Raw genomic sequence first — 18,650 nt, 5'->3', positions numbered from 1 at the left:
TCAGAGCAGATAAACTGAACTTCGGAAACTTGTAATTTCTAAACAGGCAATATTACTTGTGCACATAGCTAATATGATAACAGTATGGGTAAAAAAAAAAAAGTAGGAAAGCATATTTTTATTGAATGTTATGTAAGAGTTTTATTCCACTTTAAGTTGTTAAATGAGGGCCCCAAATCAATTATTACCCCTAAAACCCCATACACACATACAAGACATGTTGCCTGGCAGGGATTGGGACTTGATCCCTTGGGTGGCATTGTAAGACCAAGGTAGTAGGCTAGTGATGTGTTCGTTCGCTATGCGGAGGGTCGATGAAATGGCACACGAGATGTGTGAAGTGGCAGGCAGAATCAGTAGAGAGAACAATCCTCTTGGACAGGATTGGCCAAGTCAATCCGCTGGGCTGTTTTCATCTTGCGTGTCTACATTGCTTGAGCAGCAAGCTTGGGAGACTTTAGAGTCATTTATCAATGTTACCTGGTACATCAGACAGTACAGCAGAGTTAGAATTATGTACTAGAAAAATTATTAATTCTGTTTTGTTCATGTTGACTTTAAAGCAAACTCACTTCAGGTATGATGCATACCTAAGTAGAGGGAAGGCTCTGGAAACCATAGGGTCTTCCCTTGTCCTCAGTCCGTTCCGTCATTCTGCACTGTCCCTGGTTATGTATTAAACCTGAAGTGATTTTCCTCACTTCAGGTTTCCTTTAAGAAAGTGGGAGGACAGTCTGGGGCACAAGAAGTTTTAGAAGAAAGACTAGGGCTAGAGATATATATTTTAGTGTCAACCATAAAAAAGTGATCCTTGAAGCCAAAAGCGTTAATAAGTTGGCCAAGATCATATGTTTTGATAAAGAAATGATGAGGTTAGAGGACTGAGCCCTGTGACACAACAACAGAGAGGATAAATGGTAAAGATGATGTTAAAATAGGCCAGGGGAAAAGTGTTTTTACTGAGATAAGAAAAAAACTATGAGGATGCACAGCCCTGAATGCAGAAAGAGGAGAGGATCTAGAGTGGTAAAGGATGGTCAATGGTGTCAAGAGATGAAGACAGGTTAAGAAGAAAAAGTAAGCAACAGTGGTCTACATATTTTGCAGTTATTTTTTTGTTACTTTAGTGAGGGCAGTTTTAGTAGAATGGTTACAGTGGAAACCAGACTGAAGTTGATCAAAGAGGGATTCAGATGAGAGGATGTTAACCAGGCTTGAATTATTATATTGTTTAACCACTTGAGAATCGCAGTGTTAAACCCCCATAAAGACCAGGCCATTTTTCAGTAAATTGGCCACAGCAGCTTTAAGGCCTCGCTGCAGGGCCGCAGATGTCAGCACACAAGTGATCCCCCCCCCTTTTCTCCCCACCAACAGAGCTTTCTGGTGGGGGGGTCTGATCCCTCCCCCAATGTTTATTTTTATTTTTTGTCAATATTTATTTATTTATTTTACTATTAAATGTTACAATTTTTTTTATTTTTATGTACCCCCCTCCCACCCTCCCTCCGCTAGCCAATCAGTGTGATCGGCTGTCATAGGCTTCAGCCTATGACACCCGATCACTTTCCTGCTTCTGAAGGGGACAGCCGTATCACTCGGCTGTCCCCAGTACAGCTCTGCCTTGGATCGCGCGCTGTACAGCAATAAAAGACGGCGGTTTCACCATCTAACAGTCTCCCAGTGGCAATTGCCGGTGGGAGACTGAAATCAGAGCGGGAATGCGCTGTATCAGCACACGCAATCGCCCCCTGCAAACCACGCCCCAAGGACCTCTTGCCGATCGGCGTTAGGCAGTCCTGGGGCAGTCCTGTCCACGCCCATTGTCGTGATGCGGTCGGGAAGAGGTTAAGCAGTCTGGATAAGAGGGGAATTTGAGAGATAGCTAGAGGGACCTAATGGGCTAAAAGATGGTTAGAGAATCTGAGGTCAGGTTCAGAAACACATACCTACCTGATCCTCCAGAGGCTTCTCACGCTGCCCTTCGGTTCTCCTCTGCTGCCCGTGAGTCTCAATCGTACTCCTTTTCTGGCACAAGTGGCTCCGGCTTACTGTGCAGGCACAGCCATACTCACATAGGTGCAGTACAGCCACGCTTGTGCTGAAGAGGAGTGTGCCCCAATTAGATTACCGGCAAACCCTTGTCAGTAATCTTTGAAGGGCCCGTGAGTGGGAACAGGGGACCGGAGGACCCAGAGGGAAGCCTCATTAGGATTGAGACGCTTCCCTATTCATATGTAAGTATGTGATATTTTACCAGAGCTTCAACTTGGGAAAACTTTTAATATTAGAGGTAGAACAGCATTTTTCACAGACGAACTGCATATGTCTTCTTAAAACAAGAACCTCTAGATAACTGAACATGTACATTTAAAGATCTGGAAACTACATAAAAAGTAATAATATACCAATGTCACTGATACCTATACACATTTTTATTTGTTTTTCCATACGCTTTATGTGAGCAGGGCGAGACTTGGGCAGAGTAGTGAAGTCATGGCCAGTGGCTCATTCATGCAGACAGCAATGTACAAGAGGCCTGGGATCAGCAGGGGACAATGGCACAGAGCGCATTGTGCTGACATGGGGTGAAATGCTGGCATTAGAAGCTGCTGCTCGTCTCTCTATATAAGCTCTGTGCACGGACGGATACAGTAGGCAAATGCCCGATGGATATTCCAGCAGTACAGACAGAGCGAGGTGAGTGAATAACTCATACAGGGGTCATATTCTGCAGTGTATAGGGGGTGTGGTGTGGTATATTACAGCACACCTGACTTTACCAAAAGGAGACAACTTTGCGGGGTTCTCTTTCAAAATCAAGACTAGCTACAAACTGGTTTAATATAAAAAGAAGGCATTGGAGGTAAAGGTATAAATGAATAAGTGTTTAAATTGGAGAGGCGTTTAGTCATAGAATATGTCTTCCATCCAATGACAGTCTGTGGAATTAGAAGTATATGGACTGCTATAACTAGGTCTTTGGCAGTCACACATGGCCTCATGCCATAAAGAGTCAGTGACCCACAACAAGCATTACAGCTCTACATCCTTTCCAGGGTCAGTGGCTCATTAGTGTCTCTCTATGCTCAGCTGTCTTTGTCACAATAGACAAGAGGTCTCCCATTCTCATGATTCTTAAAATAGCATACTCAAAATGTACCTGTGATTAGCTTAATCTGTTGTGATGCTCAGACTACTGCTGTCATATATCCTCCTACAATACAGCCAGTCTGGTGAAGGGGCTATTGGTGAAGTTGGCAATGGCTGTGACTAGTATGTTGCCATACAAGGAGTTTCTAAATTGACAGCAATCAAATTGACAGTATATCAACTGTGTGTGAAACATCTCTACTATGGAAAGTTTTTCCTGACCGTTTATTGGTCAGGACATGACCCAGTTTATAACGTTAGTCAGGAAAAATAATTCAGTTTATAAATAATCAAAATATTTCTCCTGAGCCAGGAAGTGAAATACATAAAAATAATAAAAGCCAGCAGTTGCTGAGCAATCAGGTGGCAGCAGGGCTGGATTTCTGGAAAGGCCATGAAGGTCCAGGCCTTGGCAGCTGCAAGCCAAGGGGGTACCTGGAAGTTAAATAGAGGATGCTACATATGAAAGAGAAGTCCGCAAATGGGAAGCAGCACATGAAAACGAGAAGCTGATGCTCAAGGGACCTAAGTATGGAAGAAAGAGCCTACAGTACATGGATGATACACATGAGGGGGCTGTACATGGAATGGGAGGGGTCAGGATGCTGCTGCACATAGAAGGGGAGCCCCAATATACTTGGCCTAGAAGCAGAAAAAGCATAAATCCGGCCTTAGGTGACAGCTAGTTCTTTAATTAGCAGCTAAGGCTGTGATTGGCTAAATTTAATAACTTTCCTAAGTCAGTGGAGATTTGCATGTTAGGAGATTTAATTTTCTTGCTCATCCCATGTTCATGAGCTCACCAAATATTAACTGACCTAATACTTATTTTTTCATATGAGTGTTTGACCAGAGTTGGGACAAGGTCCTCCAGCACCCAAGGCTGAGACACCAAAGTGCTCCCCTCCATCCCTCCCACTCCAGCCGTCACACACTGATTGCTATTAGACCTCAACACCTCAATCTCTATTTATCTAACTTGCAGTCACTGCCATGTATCCGCTTTTCTTATTTCTGTCTGCTTCAAACACAACAGGGGAATGTTAGCGGAGTGAGTTGTGCTCCCCCTCCTACACTGCGCCCTGAGGCTGGAGCCTCTCTCGCCTCTGCCTCGGCCCAGCCCTAAGTGTTTCTATTCTTAGCATATATAGGGTTTAAGTAGTAAATCAATTGAATAAGCATGACATGCAGGAAACAATATTCTTCTAACAAAAGATTAACAATGGCAGCACTCTGCCACAATAGCTTCACTTTAAATGGCTAATCATCCATTCTGGACTGCATGTCTTTTTATTGGGGGGAGGGGGGGAAGGTTGCTGTGGACCCCATACTAACTGCTCGGCATAGGGCAATAGAGCTAAGACAAATTAGACAGCAGAATAAATGTGAGCCTCTGAAATCAAACCAAATTATTCAATGCTGTTTGTCTCCCACAATTATAATATGCAAATATACATAGATGCAATTTAGAATGCATACACCAGTTGTGTGTTATAACAGTTCTGTCATTTAAATAGTTCCCTACATATATACATATCTTTACACTAGCTAGTGTAATGCAGGTTAATTTATGAGAATAAGTGGATTATGGGGAACATGTGCTGCACGTGGGAAATACATGTTTGTGTTGGCTTCAAGTTCATAGCTTCTCCTTAACATGAGTCTTGTTTTGCTAGGACAGTTTTCAGAACATCTTGAAAAGCACTTACACTCTTTGTATGCACATGTCCAGACTTTTCCAGCATCATTGCTCATTTGACAGCATCTTTCAGGCATCTAAATGAGGCGATGGTTGTACTGAGGTACCCAAACACAACATGCTGCATTTACCCTGACACCCTCAGATATGATGCTATAGATCTCTCGTGTGCACTGCATACATACTTCTCACAAGAGCATCCGAGGAGCGTAAAATACGGAATTTTAATGTTGTGAAAACGTGTGTGAACCAATACAGTGTTTAGTTTTAGCCTAAAGCCTAGTAAACGCTTTCAGTTATGATTGGACAATCACTGGCCAATTTTACCACCTCCATGTAGTTTGAGATATTGAATACTATGAGCAGATTGTGTAGGTAATCCCTCATACTACATAGAGGTGGTAAAATTGGTCAGTGATTGGTCAATTATAATTGAAAATGTGAACCAAAATTTACAATGTGAACCAGTGCAGGAACATCCACAAGGCAATCTAGGCAGGTGCCAGCGGCCTAGTGGGTGCCAAGGAGCCCACCTGCCCCTTTCTCTGACCTCTCTCCACTTCAGCTTACCAAAGAGACCACAAGGGGGGCTTAAATCTATTACTTTGCCTAGGGGTCCATTTCATTTTGAAATTACATTTTACGTCTTGATGTGAACCAAGCCTTCGTTTCAATGACCAACATTTCATATATTTTACATCTGAAAGTGTAAAAGGAACCTGTCTATAAAAAAAAGCACCTGGACCTACTCCAACTCCCTAATTACATAATGTAACATTTCCAAATCTGTCAGTATAGTCAGCATTAAAGAAAACACTTAGAAGTCCAAAATGTCCAAACAGAACATGATCGTCTAAAAGGGAATTTCCACTTTTGTGTTAAAAAATCACTCTAACCAGCATAGACCGCTACAGCTGTGATCCTGATGCAGCTATGACAGATGTTATATATACAGGCAGGCCCGGATTTACATCACAGGAGCCTATAGGCACCAATCTGGCATCTTAGACTTTGCCCTCCATGAACCTACAAACCCCGCCCAACCGCACCACAAGTGTGCTGGCTGTCCCAGCTGTCTCTTCTCCATTACTTCCCTTGCCTGTCTAAGGAAGCTACAGGTGCCCTTTAGCATTAGGTAGAGAAGCACCCTCAACATTAAGTTGCTAGCGGTGCCCCCAAGTATTAGGTAGGTAGTGGAGCCTCAGTATTAAGTAGCTAGCATTGCCCCTGATTGAAGGGAGATCTTGCCAGTGGAATGCAGAGAGCCAGGTGAGTAACCTCTCATTTACACTCTCATCAGGACTCTGCATAGAGAATGAGGGAGGGAGGGGACTGAGCCACCTTTCCATCATCAGGCACCTGGAGGCACGTGCCTACAGTGCCTTATGGTAAATCCGGCCCTGTATACAGCATGCTCAGAGCAGAATACACAGAAATGTTCTGTGTTCAGTCTGTAATGTCCTCTGTACAGGGCGTTAAACGACGAGCGCTATGGCCGTTATTTACTGTCGCAGAACCGTCCTTCTTAACCAGCCCTTAATTGTAATGGTTTATAGTGAGGATTTGGGAAACTATTTTTTTTAAGTTTAAGCAACTAAGTATTTATCTATCTTACCATAATTCCTGTATTACACCTTATTACTCATAACCTATCTTTCTAGCTTTGTTTCCTGCTCAATTGTACACCATATAGTCCATTTCCTTTTCTTATTCTTTATAATCACAATTACAGGAGGGTCCTTCAGTGTCTGCTCCTTCGCCCCCAGTGATCTACCAAGTTTAAAAGTACACAGCTGACACCTATTGTAGTTCCTACTGTGACCTGTAATGGGACATGTGCTGCTTATTCCTCCTCCTCAAATATTCATAGATAGAACTGAGACCTGAGAGTACACCTGTAAGCTGATTAAGGATAAAATGACACCTAAATCAATAATGAAAGCTGGTATCAGGTGACTTTAATCCTGAGTATATGTAGTTTGTTAATAGAGGACGAGGCAAATAAATGAAACAGAAGAAGATGGGGAAAAGTCCCATTCCAGATATGACTACTTCCAGTGCATCTAGCTGCTGTCTGCAGAGTTTGCCTTTATTTATGCACAAGCATCTTGATTAGCCAAACAAGGTACTTTCAAAATCAAAAGCCTAGTAGCTGGCAACTTCCTGCACCACAGACACTGCTATAACTAGCAGTTTCCTCTGAGAGATTGAGTCTGTGCCTGCCGTTTTTGCACTTTGAATAGCAGGATGATGCAGTTGCAAGCAGCAGTCCACAAGGCCTAACACTAACTCACTCAAAACAGCTGCTTCTGGTCATACTAGGATCAAAAAATTTTAACAGGATATTTAGCTGCTTGGTTAATGCTACAAATATAATAGCTAAGCACTCTGGATACTAAGCTATTAGATGGTACTTTAATCTGTTCCTACAGGTGGGCTTTAAAGGACACCTGAAGTGAGAGCAATATGGAGGCTGCCATATTTATTTATTTTTAAACAATGAACATTGCATGGCTGTGCCGCTAATTCTTTACTGCAAATACTTTTAGCCATAGAACCTGAACAAGCGAGCAGATCAGATGTTTGACTCAAGTTTAACTGGACTTGCTGCGTGCTTGTTTTAGGTAGGTGATTCAGACACTACTGGTGCATGAATTATAAGCAGGACTGCCATGCGACTGGTATTGTTTAAAAGGAAATAAAAATGGCAGCCTCAAAAAACCCTCTCACTTCAGTTGTCCTTTAAATGAAACCTCTGCTTATAACCTATAGGGACTCTTAATGCTTCTTTTGAAAATGGTAGTTTCCTGGCTGCCATCTATTGGCAGCTATGGTTTCAAAGGCACTGATTTAGAACATCTATAAACAGTACAGTAAAACCCGCGTTATGCGGAACTCAGGCATCTGGAAGTCTCAACTAACTGGCATGCCTGAGGGGAATAACAGGCAGAACTTTAGGGGTTTTAAGAGCAGAAACAACTTACTGATCATCTGGTACACATCGTGCTGCTCCCAGCATCCATGCATGGCTCCCGGTGTGTCACGTGACCTGATGGCAAGTTACAAGCCAGGAGCTGTACACAGAGGACACTGGAAAGCCGCTGGGAGCTGCAGGATGCATAGCAGAAGGTGCCCAGACGATCCCTAAGTTATTGCTGCTGCTCAGGGCAGAGGATAGTATTATTCTAGCACCAGTTCAACAACCGCCAAGCACATGTATCCGGCATCAGGCAGCACTCCCCCCGTGCTGGATACTGGGGGTCTTACTGTATTATAATTATTTCGTATTTATATAACACTCACATCTTCTGCAGCACTTTACATAGTATATATAGTCTTATGGCTGACTGTTCCTCAAAGGAGTTCACAATCTAATCCCTACCACGGTCATATATGTATCGTAGTCAGTGCTTCTACTTTTCTGTGCCTACTTTCAGGGTACTAACTGAAAAAGAGCGAATCCACAGGTAATGAGGCAAATAAGATTTTGAAAATGAAAACAGGATATTTATCTATTGAGAAGTGTAAAGAGTGACAAGTGACGATCATCATCCACTACTTTCAATACTTCAGCATATAATAGGAAATTGTTTTTCTTTTTCTTTTGCAGAAGACATCACCTCTGAAAAAATGGCCCAGACTAACCCACTTCCCGTTCCTCTGGGACCCTGGAAGGTATCCAGTGACTGTAGACAGGGGAGCGCTCGAAGGGTGAACAATAACATAACTATTTAAAATGAAAGCAGAACACGGAGTCTTCATGTAGATTAGATGTTCCCTATCTGGGTTTCATCCTGAACACGATCCAATAAAGAGATCACGTTACAGGAGAGCATTACCAAAAATGACTAAAGACGGCCACTCGTGTTTACTTTATTGTATTTCTTCTCAGTTGCTCAAAATAGTCTCTTTTGTTTGGCACTAAGAAGAAGAAACCATGGGACCAGCAAAACAAAAATATCCATTCATCATCCTTATCTGAACTGGCTTTAAGTAAAATAAGGCCACAAAGAAACAGCATTTCCCAAATCACATAGCTGTGTTACCACATTGCGGTGGTCTCCAATAAGAGCTGCTGAAGATGCCAGCAGGGGGTGCTGTGTTCAAGAAATTATACCACAGATTAGCCTCAATGGACAGCCAGAGCAAAAGCAGATACATCATACAGTTAGCAGCAGCTGTGAGGAAAGTGAAATGCTGGCCACATAATTAGCAATTGCAATCATCCGATGACATTATACATATAATAAAAGGATTACATATATGCAGAATCAAAGTGACAAGTCTGTAACAGTTCATTATAGGTGCCCCTACAGTTTGCATTCAGATCCAAAGATTAGATCACATTCAATTGATCCACAGGATCAATTTAAAGAATCCAACTTGCAATCACTTGTAAAGGCCCATACCCATTAAGCGATTTTCCAGAACAATTTTGCACGCTAAATGATTTTTTTAAAAATATTGCGCAATATCGTATAACAAAAATTTGTTAAATGGTGTTTAACAGTGGCCGATTACACACGATAATTGTTCGCTATGAACGACCATCATGACGGATCCAATCATGCATGGTAGTTCCCATCCCCATTGACACCTGCGCTAATTACCGCAATGGTTCAACGTCATGTTTGCACCCGTCTGTTCCCACGGTATGCGACTGCGGAAAATGGATTGGGGAACAATCGTTCCTTGCTGCGTGGTTAGTATAAGCTTAAGGACTGAGGCAAACTTGCCAGTGTTTTGGCTAGCGTTTTGCACAGCGTGTACAGTTTGAAAATGCTCTCTCATTCACTTCAATGAGAATCACGGCCAAATTGCGGCAAAATCATTCTAGGAGATTTTGCCGCAATTCTCAATCAAGTGAACGAGTAAGTGTCCTTCAAAAGGCAAACACCCAATCAACCAGTTCTTTAGGAAACAATCGATAATGTGATTGTTCTGGACTGATTGGGCTTATCACCAGCTTCTCTTTTTCATACAATACCATCTGAATAATCTGATTGAAAATACGATTATTTACTAAAAATTGTACTGTCAATGGGCACCTTTACTGTGATAGTATTAGATCAGGTGCTATCATTTTACTGAATAGGAAAATTTTAATTCAATTCGGATATATCATTTTAACATTTTTAGAATTAATGTTTTAGATTATTTTGTGATCGTGATTGATAAACAAAAGTTAAAAAAAGATTGCACTAAAATCTTCACATATGTGGCCAGCATAATTCTTCATCTGACAGTCTAACACCATGTCTGAGCATTCTGCTATCACAGCGGATTGTGGATACACACCATGAGTTTCCGCGTCGCACGCAGCCGTCGATATGCATCGATTTGATTATTTCCGAACATTTCCGAACGAATTTCGCTGTTTTTTAGGTCGAATGCCATGTAAAGTATGGCAAATCGACCTAACGATCCATCGAAGCTTGAATCGGACATGTCGGAAATAATTGAATCGATGCGTATCGACGGCCGCATCGAACGCGGAAACGCATGGTGTGTATCCAGCATAAAGGTGGGCACATACCATGCCATTTTCACTTTAGATCTAATTGAAGTAAGTGATCTGATTGATATTCAGATCTGACATCGATCTAATATAGAAGAAAGCTAGCGTACAAATGTATGCGGTTTTTTTAAATTTAGATCAGATTTCCGATATTTCCCAATTTATATTGATCAAATTGAATTATGAGGACATGCACATGGAATGATAGCCAGTATTTGGATCAACATTTTCAGAATGTCTGATCTACTTCCAATCGAGGAGATCAATTTTGAGCTGGGATCAGTTGTTGGCAGTCAGTAGGTTGTATATTTTTTGTGTGTCCAATCTGTTCATTTTCTTGCTCGTAAATAGGATCTGAAGTGAAAATTGCATGGTAGCCAGCTTTATACAGTATCTCCAGAGATAGATGATTCCAGACCTGGAATGGTGGAATCTGTAGACATACAATCCAAGGCTATGGGTTCAAGTCTAGGTCTGCTATTTTCTAGGTTTAAAATATGTACATGAATTGGCTGATTACAGGGGTATCAGATAAATGATTCTCAGGCTGTGTTCCCACTTCAGCTGAGAACAGACATTTTTTTATCTGTTCTCTGCTCATTGCTAAACAGAGAGTGAACTGCTGCTCCTATTTTATATACTATTTCATATATAGGCAGCGTTCACACTTGTCTCTCTACTCCGCTGCAGTAAGCAGGCTGCACTTCTGTGCAGTCCGCGATAATCAAGGGCAGGCGGATGTGTTCCCCCATATCGCCTGAGGGGCAGCGCATCTGCTCCAGGCTCCAGCGGACCATTGGAGCTCCTACTGGTGGCACATGGTCCGGCACAAATGGGAACAGAAACTTATACCTATGTGCACCCTTGCCCCTTATCAAATAGCCAAACTCTGTTCTCCCACCTGGTTGCTTTTGTATTCAATGGAAACTTGAAGCAAAGGGAGTATGGAAGATGCGATTACTGCATCCATTTAAAATTATACCAGTTGATTGGCTTTTCCTTTTGGCTTTCGAGTGATGCCCTCTATAGTCCTCCCATTTCAGATTGCTTTTACTATATGGTTACAGGCAGTCCCTTACTAACAAACAATTTCCACTCCAAGATTTTGATTGTAAGTTATAAATGGAGTCTTGTAAAACGTGAATAAATTATTTACTTTTAGCTGATTTTGAATTTGGACATATAGTATAAACTATGTTTTTTGGTTGTTTTCATTGTGTTTTTAAAGTGTTTACTTATTACTACTTATGGCAGTTTATAAAATACAGTAACATTTAACAACAAAAACCCGTAATAAAAACGCAATATTGTACATTTTGTACAAGCCAACTTTTTTAAATCTCTGTTTTAATCTCTGAAACATTGAGTTGTTTGTAAGTAGGAGACTGTTTGTATTCCTAAGTGATTGCGCCCACCACATATTATACAGTACATGTGACCAGATAAGTGGTTCCTTATAACAGTTTATTTATTTTAATTTATTTTTGGGCTGTTTGTGAAGATTACACCCATTTTACTTTCCTGCCAAGTACTGGTACTCCACAATAAAGTTAATAAAAATGCCATCACTGCAAAAGTTATTATTTTAATTGTGCATAGTGGGGTACAGTGTTTTTAAACAGATTTTGGGTTGTTATTGTTGTCTGTGTCCCAGTTTCTGTGTACGCAACTTATGTTCTGACAGGAAGTATGAAACTTTGAAAGTCCTGTCTTTGGGACCACCAGCCGTTATAATACATCCATAGCAGTCCATATAAGTTTCAGAGACAGGAAAAGAGGGAACACTTCCCATTAGGTACCCAGACAGCAGAAAACCCTCAAAATTAGTTCCGCTTGTTTTTACACAATTCTTGAAATAAGACATAAACAATTGCTGTTCCCACAAAAGAAAAATGAAACAAACCAATGTGTTGCTATACTGATGGCGTTTTATCTCCACTAGATCACAGTTTACGACCAAGAAAACTTTCAAGGAAAGAGAATGGAATTCACTTCCTCCTGCACAAACATCATGGATTGTGGCTTCGACAACATTAGGTCCCTGAAAGTGGAATGTGGAGCGTACGTTTGGCAAATTGTATTGATATCTCAAATGGTTTTAGAAATCATGTACCCGTCAGGTCTATGACTTTCCCTTGGGAAATTCACCAGAGATGGCCATGTGCTCATGTTATGGGTTTAAAAGCTAAGATGAATATCACATGGTATGTAACCCTGCCCTCCAGTGATGTTTAGCCTAGGCTGTTTAGCTGTGTAGAATTCTACTCCTAGAGCATTCTGAGAGATCAGGTGTTTTGCTGAGTTCGGAACAAACAAACTTTCCGATGTGATCTACCTATCAGCAGTAAAGATGTGGAAATGTTGGCTCAATAATTTATAAAGTAACATTATCAAAAATAAGCAATGTTATTCATTAAGCACTATTCAGTTACTTTCCCCTTTAAGTAATTAGTACTGCAAAAGCAACTCAAGGCATAAAAATAACTTTAATGTGGAAGATTATTTTTTAAATAGAGCCTCAATTTATTATTTGCTGCAGTACATTATTGCGCATTTCTGTATAAAATAACCAGGATCAAAGAAAAGCCACATATATACCATATATACTCGCAAGCAAGCCGACCCGCATGTAAGCCGACCCACCAACTTTTACCTGAAAAAACAGGAAAAAATGGTTGACCCCCATATAAGCCGGGGGTATGAAATGCTGGCCACGTGATCCCCCCCAGTGTGTCCCAGTATAGCTAATATAGTGCCCAGTATAGCTAGTATAGTGCCCAGTATGGGTAGGTAGTCCCCCAGTATAGCTAGTATAATGTCCCAGTATAGCTAGTATAGTGCCCAGTATGGGTAGGTAGCGACCCAGTATAGCTAGTATAGTGCCCAGTATAGCTAGTAAAGCGCCCAGTATGGGTAGGTAGTCCCCCAGTATAGCTAGTAAAGTGCCCAGTATAGCTAGCATAGTGCCCAGTATGGCTAGCATAGTGCCCAGTATGGCTAGCATAGTGTCCAGTATGGCTAGCATAGTGCCCCAGTATGGCTAGCATAGTGACCCAGTATAGCTAGCATAGTGCCCCAGTATAGCTAGTATAGTGCCCCAGTATAGCTAGCATAGTGCCCCAGTATAGCTAGCATAGTGCCCTAGTATAGCTAGCATAGTGTCCCAGTATAGCTAGCATAGTGCCCAGTATAGCTAGCATAGTGCCCCAGTATAGCTACCATAGTGCCCAGTATGGCTAGTATAGTGCCCAGTATAGCTAGCATAGTGCCCAGTATGGATAGGTGGGTGGGTAGGTAGGTAGTTAGTGCCCCTCCCCGCTCCCCCCGAGGCCGCCGCTGCTATTGCCTTAGGCGGCGCAGCTTCCTCTATCCCCGTCCTGCTCCGGTAACTCACAGCAGCGCGCCCCTTGGCGGCTGCTGTGTGATGACGGAGGAAACCATAGAGAGCGGCTTCCTGTAGCGGCGATATGTATCGCCGTTACTATGGGAACCGCTCTCTATGGTTTCCTCCGTCATCACACAGCAGCCGCCGAGGGGCGCGCTGCTGTGAATTAGTTACCGGAGCAGGACGGGGATAGAGGAAGCGGCACCGCCTAAGGTAATAGCAGCGGCGGCCGCTGGGGGAGTGGGGAGGGGCACTACCTACCCACCCACCCACCTACCCATACTGGAAAATAACTCGCAAGCAAGCCGACCCCCCAACTTTTGACCCACTTTTGGGGGGTGAAAAATTCGGCTTGCTTGCGAGTATATATGGGTAAATATTTAAAATGATCTTGTCATGAAAATTTTCAGTATTATGGGGTCTATCCCTGCTCTGCAGAATACATTTTAAAAATGCAACAGCACTTTATGATTGCATGTTGATACGTTTACGCATGTGTGAATTTATCCTGGATCTTTGGTCAAAACAATCACGGAGCCCCATCTAAATCCAGTGTAATTTGCCTTCTTAACACAGAAAGTATTTGGAATAATTCAGCCTTAAGTGAGCAGCTGGGCTTCTCACTACATATGCAAATTATCTCTTTTTGATATGCAAATTATCCCTTTTCCCCCTGAAGCCAGGCTTAAATCCAGAACCTCTGGTGTATAAGCAGGCCTATAGCTTTACATTTTTCAAAACCACATTAACCCGACGTGCAGACAGCCTGTTTCAGGCTAGGTTCACAGTGGGAGGTTGCAGTGCGACTTTATGGTAGCATCTCAACTCAGAAAGTCGCACTTCAATAGTAACTCTATGGAACGTTCACCGTGTATGTGTTGCGTTGGGATTCAACATACTATAGTATCCCAATGTTACTGCATAACGTAAGCACTAACATAGGCAGTGAAACATACGTTTCATTGACTCTATGCTTCACTGTATGCCATCTAAAGGTCACATAACATCCAGTGAGACTTTCTTTCATTCCATTACATTGAGTTCCTATTATATATGGAGTGGAACACAAGTCCCACTGAGAATCTGGCCTCAGACGTTTGATCCTCATCAAAGCATGGCAGGGATTGATATGGCTCTATGGAATTGGGCTTGGTATTCCATCAGAACCCCTTTATTCATGTTCTATCTTGTGTCCATACAGGTGGATTGGGTATGAGCACACAAGCTTCTGTGGTCAGCAGTTTGTACTGGAGAGAGGAGAGTACCCCCGCTGGGATGCCTGGAGTGGCAGCAATGCCTATCACATTGAGCGTTTGATGTCTTTCCGCCCAATCTGTTCTGCTGTGAGTGAGCAAATAGGGTCACATACACTGTTGGTGGGAATGGTCAAGAACCTATGAACACTTATTGCATGCTCAATTTACTGGTCACTGTAATATTTACCTTCAGATTTGGAATCATCTATTCATCAAGGCATCTACAATATTTTCTACTTCTATCCTCACAACCAATCAATGTCTTGCTTACATGTACTAATGTATTCAACTATCAAGAAAGGGACAGCTGATTGGTTGGTACTAGAAGAAGAAAAACGATTTCATAGACAGAGACTTTGCACATGTCTTAAAGGGGAACTGAAGAGAGAGGTATATGGAGGCTGTCATGTTTATTTCCTTTTAATCAATACCAGTTGCCTGGCAGCCCTGCTGGTCTATTTCTCTGCAGTAGTATCTGACTAAAACCAGAAACAAGCATGCAGCTAGTCTTGTCAGATCAGACTTATAAGTCTGAACCACTGAAAAACCTGATTTGCTGCATGCTTGTTCAGGGGCTATGGCTAATAGTATTAGAGGCAGAGGATCAGCAGGGCTGCCAGGCAACTGGAATTGTCTAAAAGGAAATAAACATGACAGCCTCCATATACCTCTCTCTTCAGTTCCCCTTTAAAGAGACTTTGTAACAATTTTTTCAGCCTTAGTTCTTCTATCCTATAAGTTCCTATGCCTGTTCTAATCTGCTCTGGCTTACTGCAGTCTTTCCTAACTGCACTGTCTCTGTAATAAATCAATGTATCTTTCCTCTGTCCTGTTTGTCGGGCTAAAGCTTGATTGTGTGGAATGTGCAGGGCTGCTTGTGATTGGTAGAAGCGATACACACCCTCTGCAGGCCCCCTGCATACTCTGAATGACTCATACACTATGCTTAGCTGAGCCTATTAGAAGCTGGTTAGTTTGTTTGTAAACACTGCCTAAAAATGTTAATTACAAGCCAGGATTGCAGCAGAGAGTGGCAGAAACAGCACAGAGGGGCACAGGAGAAAATAATGAATAGAATGGTATGCTTTTTATTGTAAGAATATTAGAGTACAGATTCTCTTTAAGATCTTTTGGTACTTCTTAACTATAAATATATCACTTCCCTTTTAGTGCTGTGTATAGGAATGATATAATTATGCATCTATAGGCTAATACACTCACTATTATTAGACCCTAAGTGCTTATCCTCTGCATACGGTTCTTTAACATTTATGACCATGTCATCTTCACATTGCTGTCATTTTATTATGTAGTATCATACAAAAAGATACTACTGTTTTTTAGACTTATTCCCATCCCATCCCCATAGAAATATGGTTATTTTAAAAGCTAAAGAATTTTCCTGAAAATTCTATTTTTTAACATATGAATAAGCCAGAACTGCAAAATAATGCTAATAGTCTACTGCCATTTCGTAGCATTTGAAATCATGATGACCACACACTTTCATAATGTCTCAGTGGAGGCCCTAGTTTTTCCAAGCGTCCACAGAATCAGTAGATCTCTTGTATATACTTTTCTTTGTTTTTCTTTACATTTATGTACTGTGGTTATGAAATCATTGAGGAACATTATTTCCTTCTCTCCATGCAGAACCATAAGGAATCCAAGCTGGTTATCTTTGAGAAGGAGAATTTTATTGGGCGCCAATGGGAGATGTGTGATGACTACCCCTCTCTGCAGGCTATGGGCTGGTCAAACAATGAAGTTGGCTCTATGAAAGTTCAAGGTGGCGCGTAAGTAAAAAAAATAATACAGAAGACAGCAAATTAGTCTGGGGTTCAAAAGCTTTTCTGATAAACTGACTCACTTAGATGTTATTGATTCCCAGTTGGCAGTTGCTGGCAGCCAGTTATGGTTCATGCTTCTACACCAGTCTTTACCCTTAGGGCTCGTTTACATTGCGTTGCGTCAGGAAGTAAACTCTTTGTACCGGAAAAGAATAAATACAATGTATTTATTAAAAAAAAACACAAATGCAATCGTTGCACAAATTGATTTTGTGAGCGTTTTGCGTTTCTCCTATACCTTCCATTGAGGCGGAATCGCCTCAGAAATGGTCCATGCACTGCTTTACTGAACGAACAGCGCATGACCCGCACTGATATGAACCTTCTCATAGACATTCATTGCACAAGCATTTGGGGGGAGATTTTAAAAATCGCCTGCGCGCGAAAAAAAAAAGGCCAAAAACGTTTTCAGTGTGAACGAGCCCTTGTACAGATATCTGGCGAGTGGCAATAAATATGAAGTACATCTGTAATATGAAGCAAGTGTTCTGCATGTAGCACAAACGTTCTAGCCTGTCAGATCAACTCGTCCAAGGAAAGGGCAAGGTTCTTCTCCTTATTCCTCCTGCTCCATTCTGTTGTCTCTCCACTCCCCACCCCATGTTAGTATGCTGTCTATGTGTACATGATGGACCTGCATTTGGCATTAATATACTACCACCTTCTTTTTCCTACAGCTGGGTGACCTACCAGTATCCAGGTTACCGCGGCTACCAGTATATTCTGGAATTTGACCACCATGGAGGAGAATACAAACACTGGAGAGAATGGGGATCCCACGCTCAGACCTTCCAGATCCAGTCTCTCCGACGCATCCAACAGTAAAAGGCCAAGGCGCTCCTGTCACCCACATTGCTGTGCTAGTGAGAGGTCACCGTTTACACAGTTTAGGTGCTACCCATCTCTTTTAATGCTAATGTAGCAGAAACAGAATCATTTTATTGTACTGTGAATGCCTGTTGGGAAAATTGCTTCTTAATTGTACCAACTGCGACAATGAATAAATGTACTTCAGAAAGAAAGAAAAACGCATCATTGCACATCTCCTTTTGTCAGCTGCTGTTTTATGTCAAATATACAGTATATATATTTATAAAAAAAATCATTGCTGGGCTTGCTGATGAAGTATTCTCAGTCAGGATGGATTTTCTGCCAGTGAATGGATGAGCTTTGGTAATTTCCAAAAACTTCAATTCATTATAAAATGACTTTAGTCTTGTCTGCTACATTTTTCAGACACCCGGGGCCCATATGCAATTCACTTTTTCACCTGAGTTTTCTCCTAGGTGAAAATTTTAAACTTGTCAATAAAATTTATTTTAAGCCACCAGCAAGCAAGAACATACTCAAAATAATTTTAATAGTACTTTCTCACCTACTTTTTGGTACTTTTTTAGTTGAAAAGTTCTGGAAAGATATTTTAAATTGAAGATGAAACATTATCTCCTAGGAGAAAACTCAGGTGAAAAAGTGAATTGCATATGGGCCCTGGTCAACAAATAGCTTTTTAATTTACCAGCAACTAAGAAAATACTTAAATAATTTTGATAATACTTTTTCAACTACTTTTTGGTACTTTTTTAATTGCAATGTGCTGAAAAGTTATTTTAAACAGAAGATGAAAATGTATCTCCTAGGTGAAAACTCAGGAGAAAAAGCAAATTGCATATGGCCCCCCTGAATTGGGAAATATAAAAAGACTTCCCATGGTGCAGTGCGATTGTCCTGCAGTGGGTGAGCCTGGGGCAGGACAATCACATCTTACCATAAAGATTTCACACACCCTTAC

The 18,650-nt window shown here is 41.6% G+C and overlaps 1 protein-coding gene across 2 annotated transcripts; it reads left to right on the top strand.

The window, feature by feature from the left end:
* The first annotated feature begins 2,592 nt into the window (after positions 1-2,592).
* On the top strand, positions 2,593-17,889 carry CRYBA1 (crystallin beta A1). Of its 2 annotated transcripts, none has more exons than XM_068270106.1 (6): positions 2,593-2,700; positions 8,463-8,527; positions 12,313-12,431; positions 14,957-15,098; positions 16,665-16,807; positions 17,539-17,889. In XM_068270106.1, the coding sequence occupies exons 1-6, from the start codon at positions 2,670-2,672 to the stop codon at positions 17,684-17,686; spliced, it is 648 nt and encodes a 215-aa protein (XP_068126207.1). In that variant the 5' UTR covers positions 2,593-2,669; the 3' UTR covers positions 17,687-17,889. The 2 variants fall into 2 exon arrangements, with proteins under 2 accessions (XP_068126207.1, XP_068126206.1); XM_068270105.1 differs by having other exon boundaries at positions 8,463-8,563.
* The last annotated feature ends 761 nt before the right edge of the window (positions 17,890-18,650 follow it).

Source organism: Hyperolius riggenbachi, chromosome 2, assembly GCF_040937935.1.
Source record: "Hyperolius riggenbachi isolate aHypRig1 chromosome 2, aHypRig1.pri, whole genome shotgun sequence".
NCBI classification, from domain to species: domain Eukaryota; kingdom Metazoa; phylum Chordata; class Amphibia; order Anura; family Hyperoliidae; genus Hyperolius; species Hyperolius riggenbachi.
Note: the sequence above shows the minus strand (reverse complement) of the source record. Positions and strands in the feature narration are given on the sequence as shown.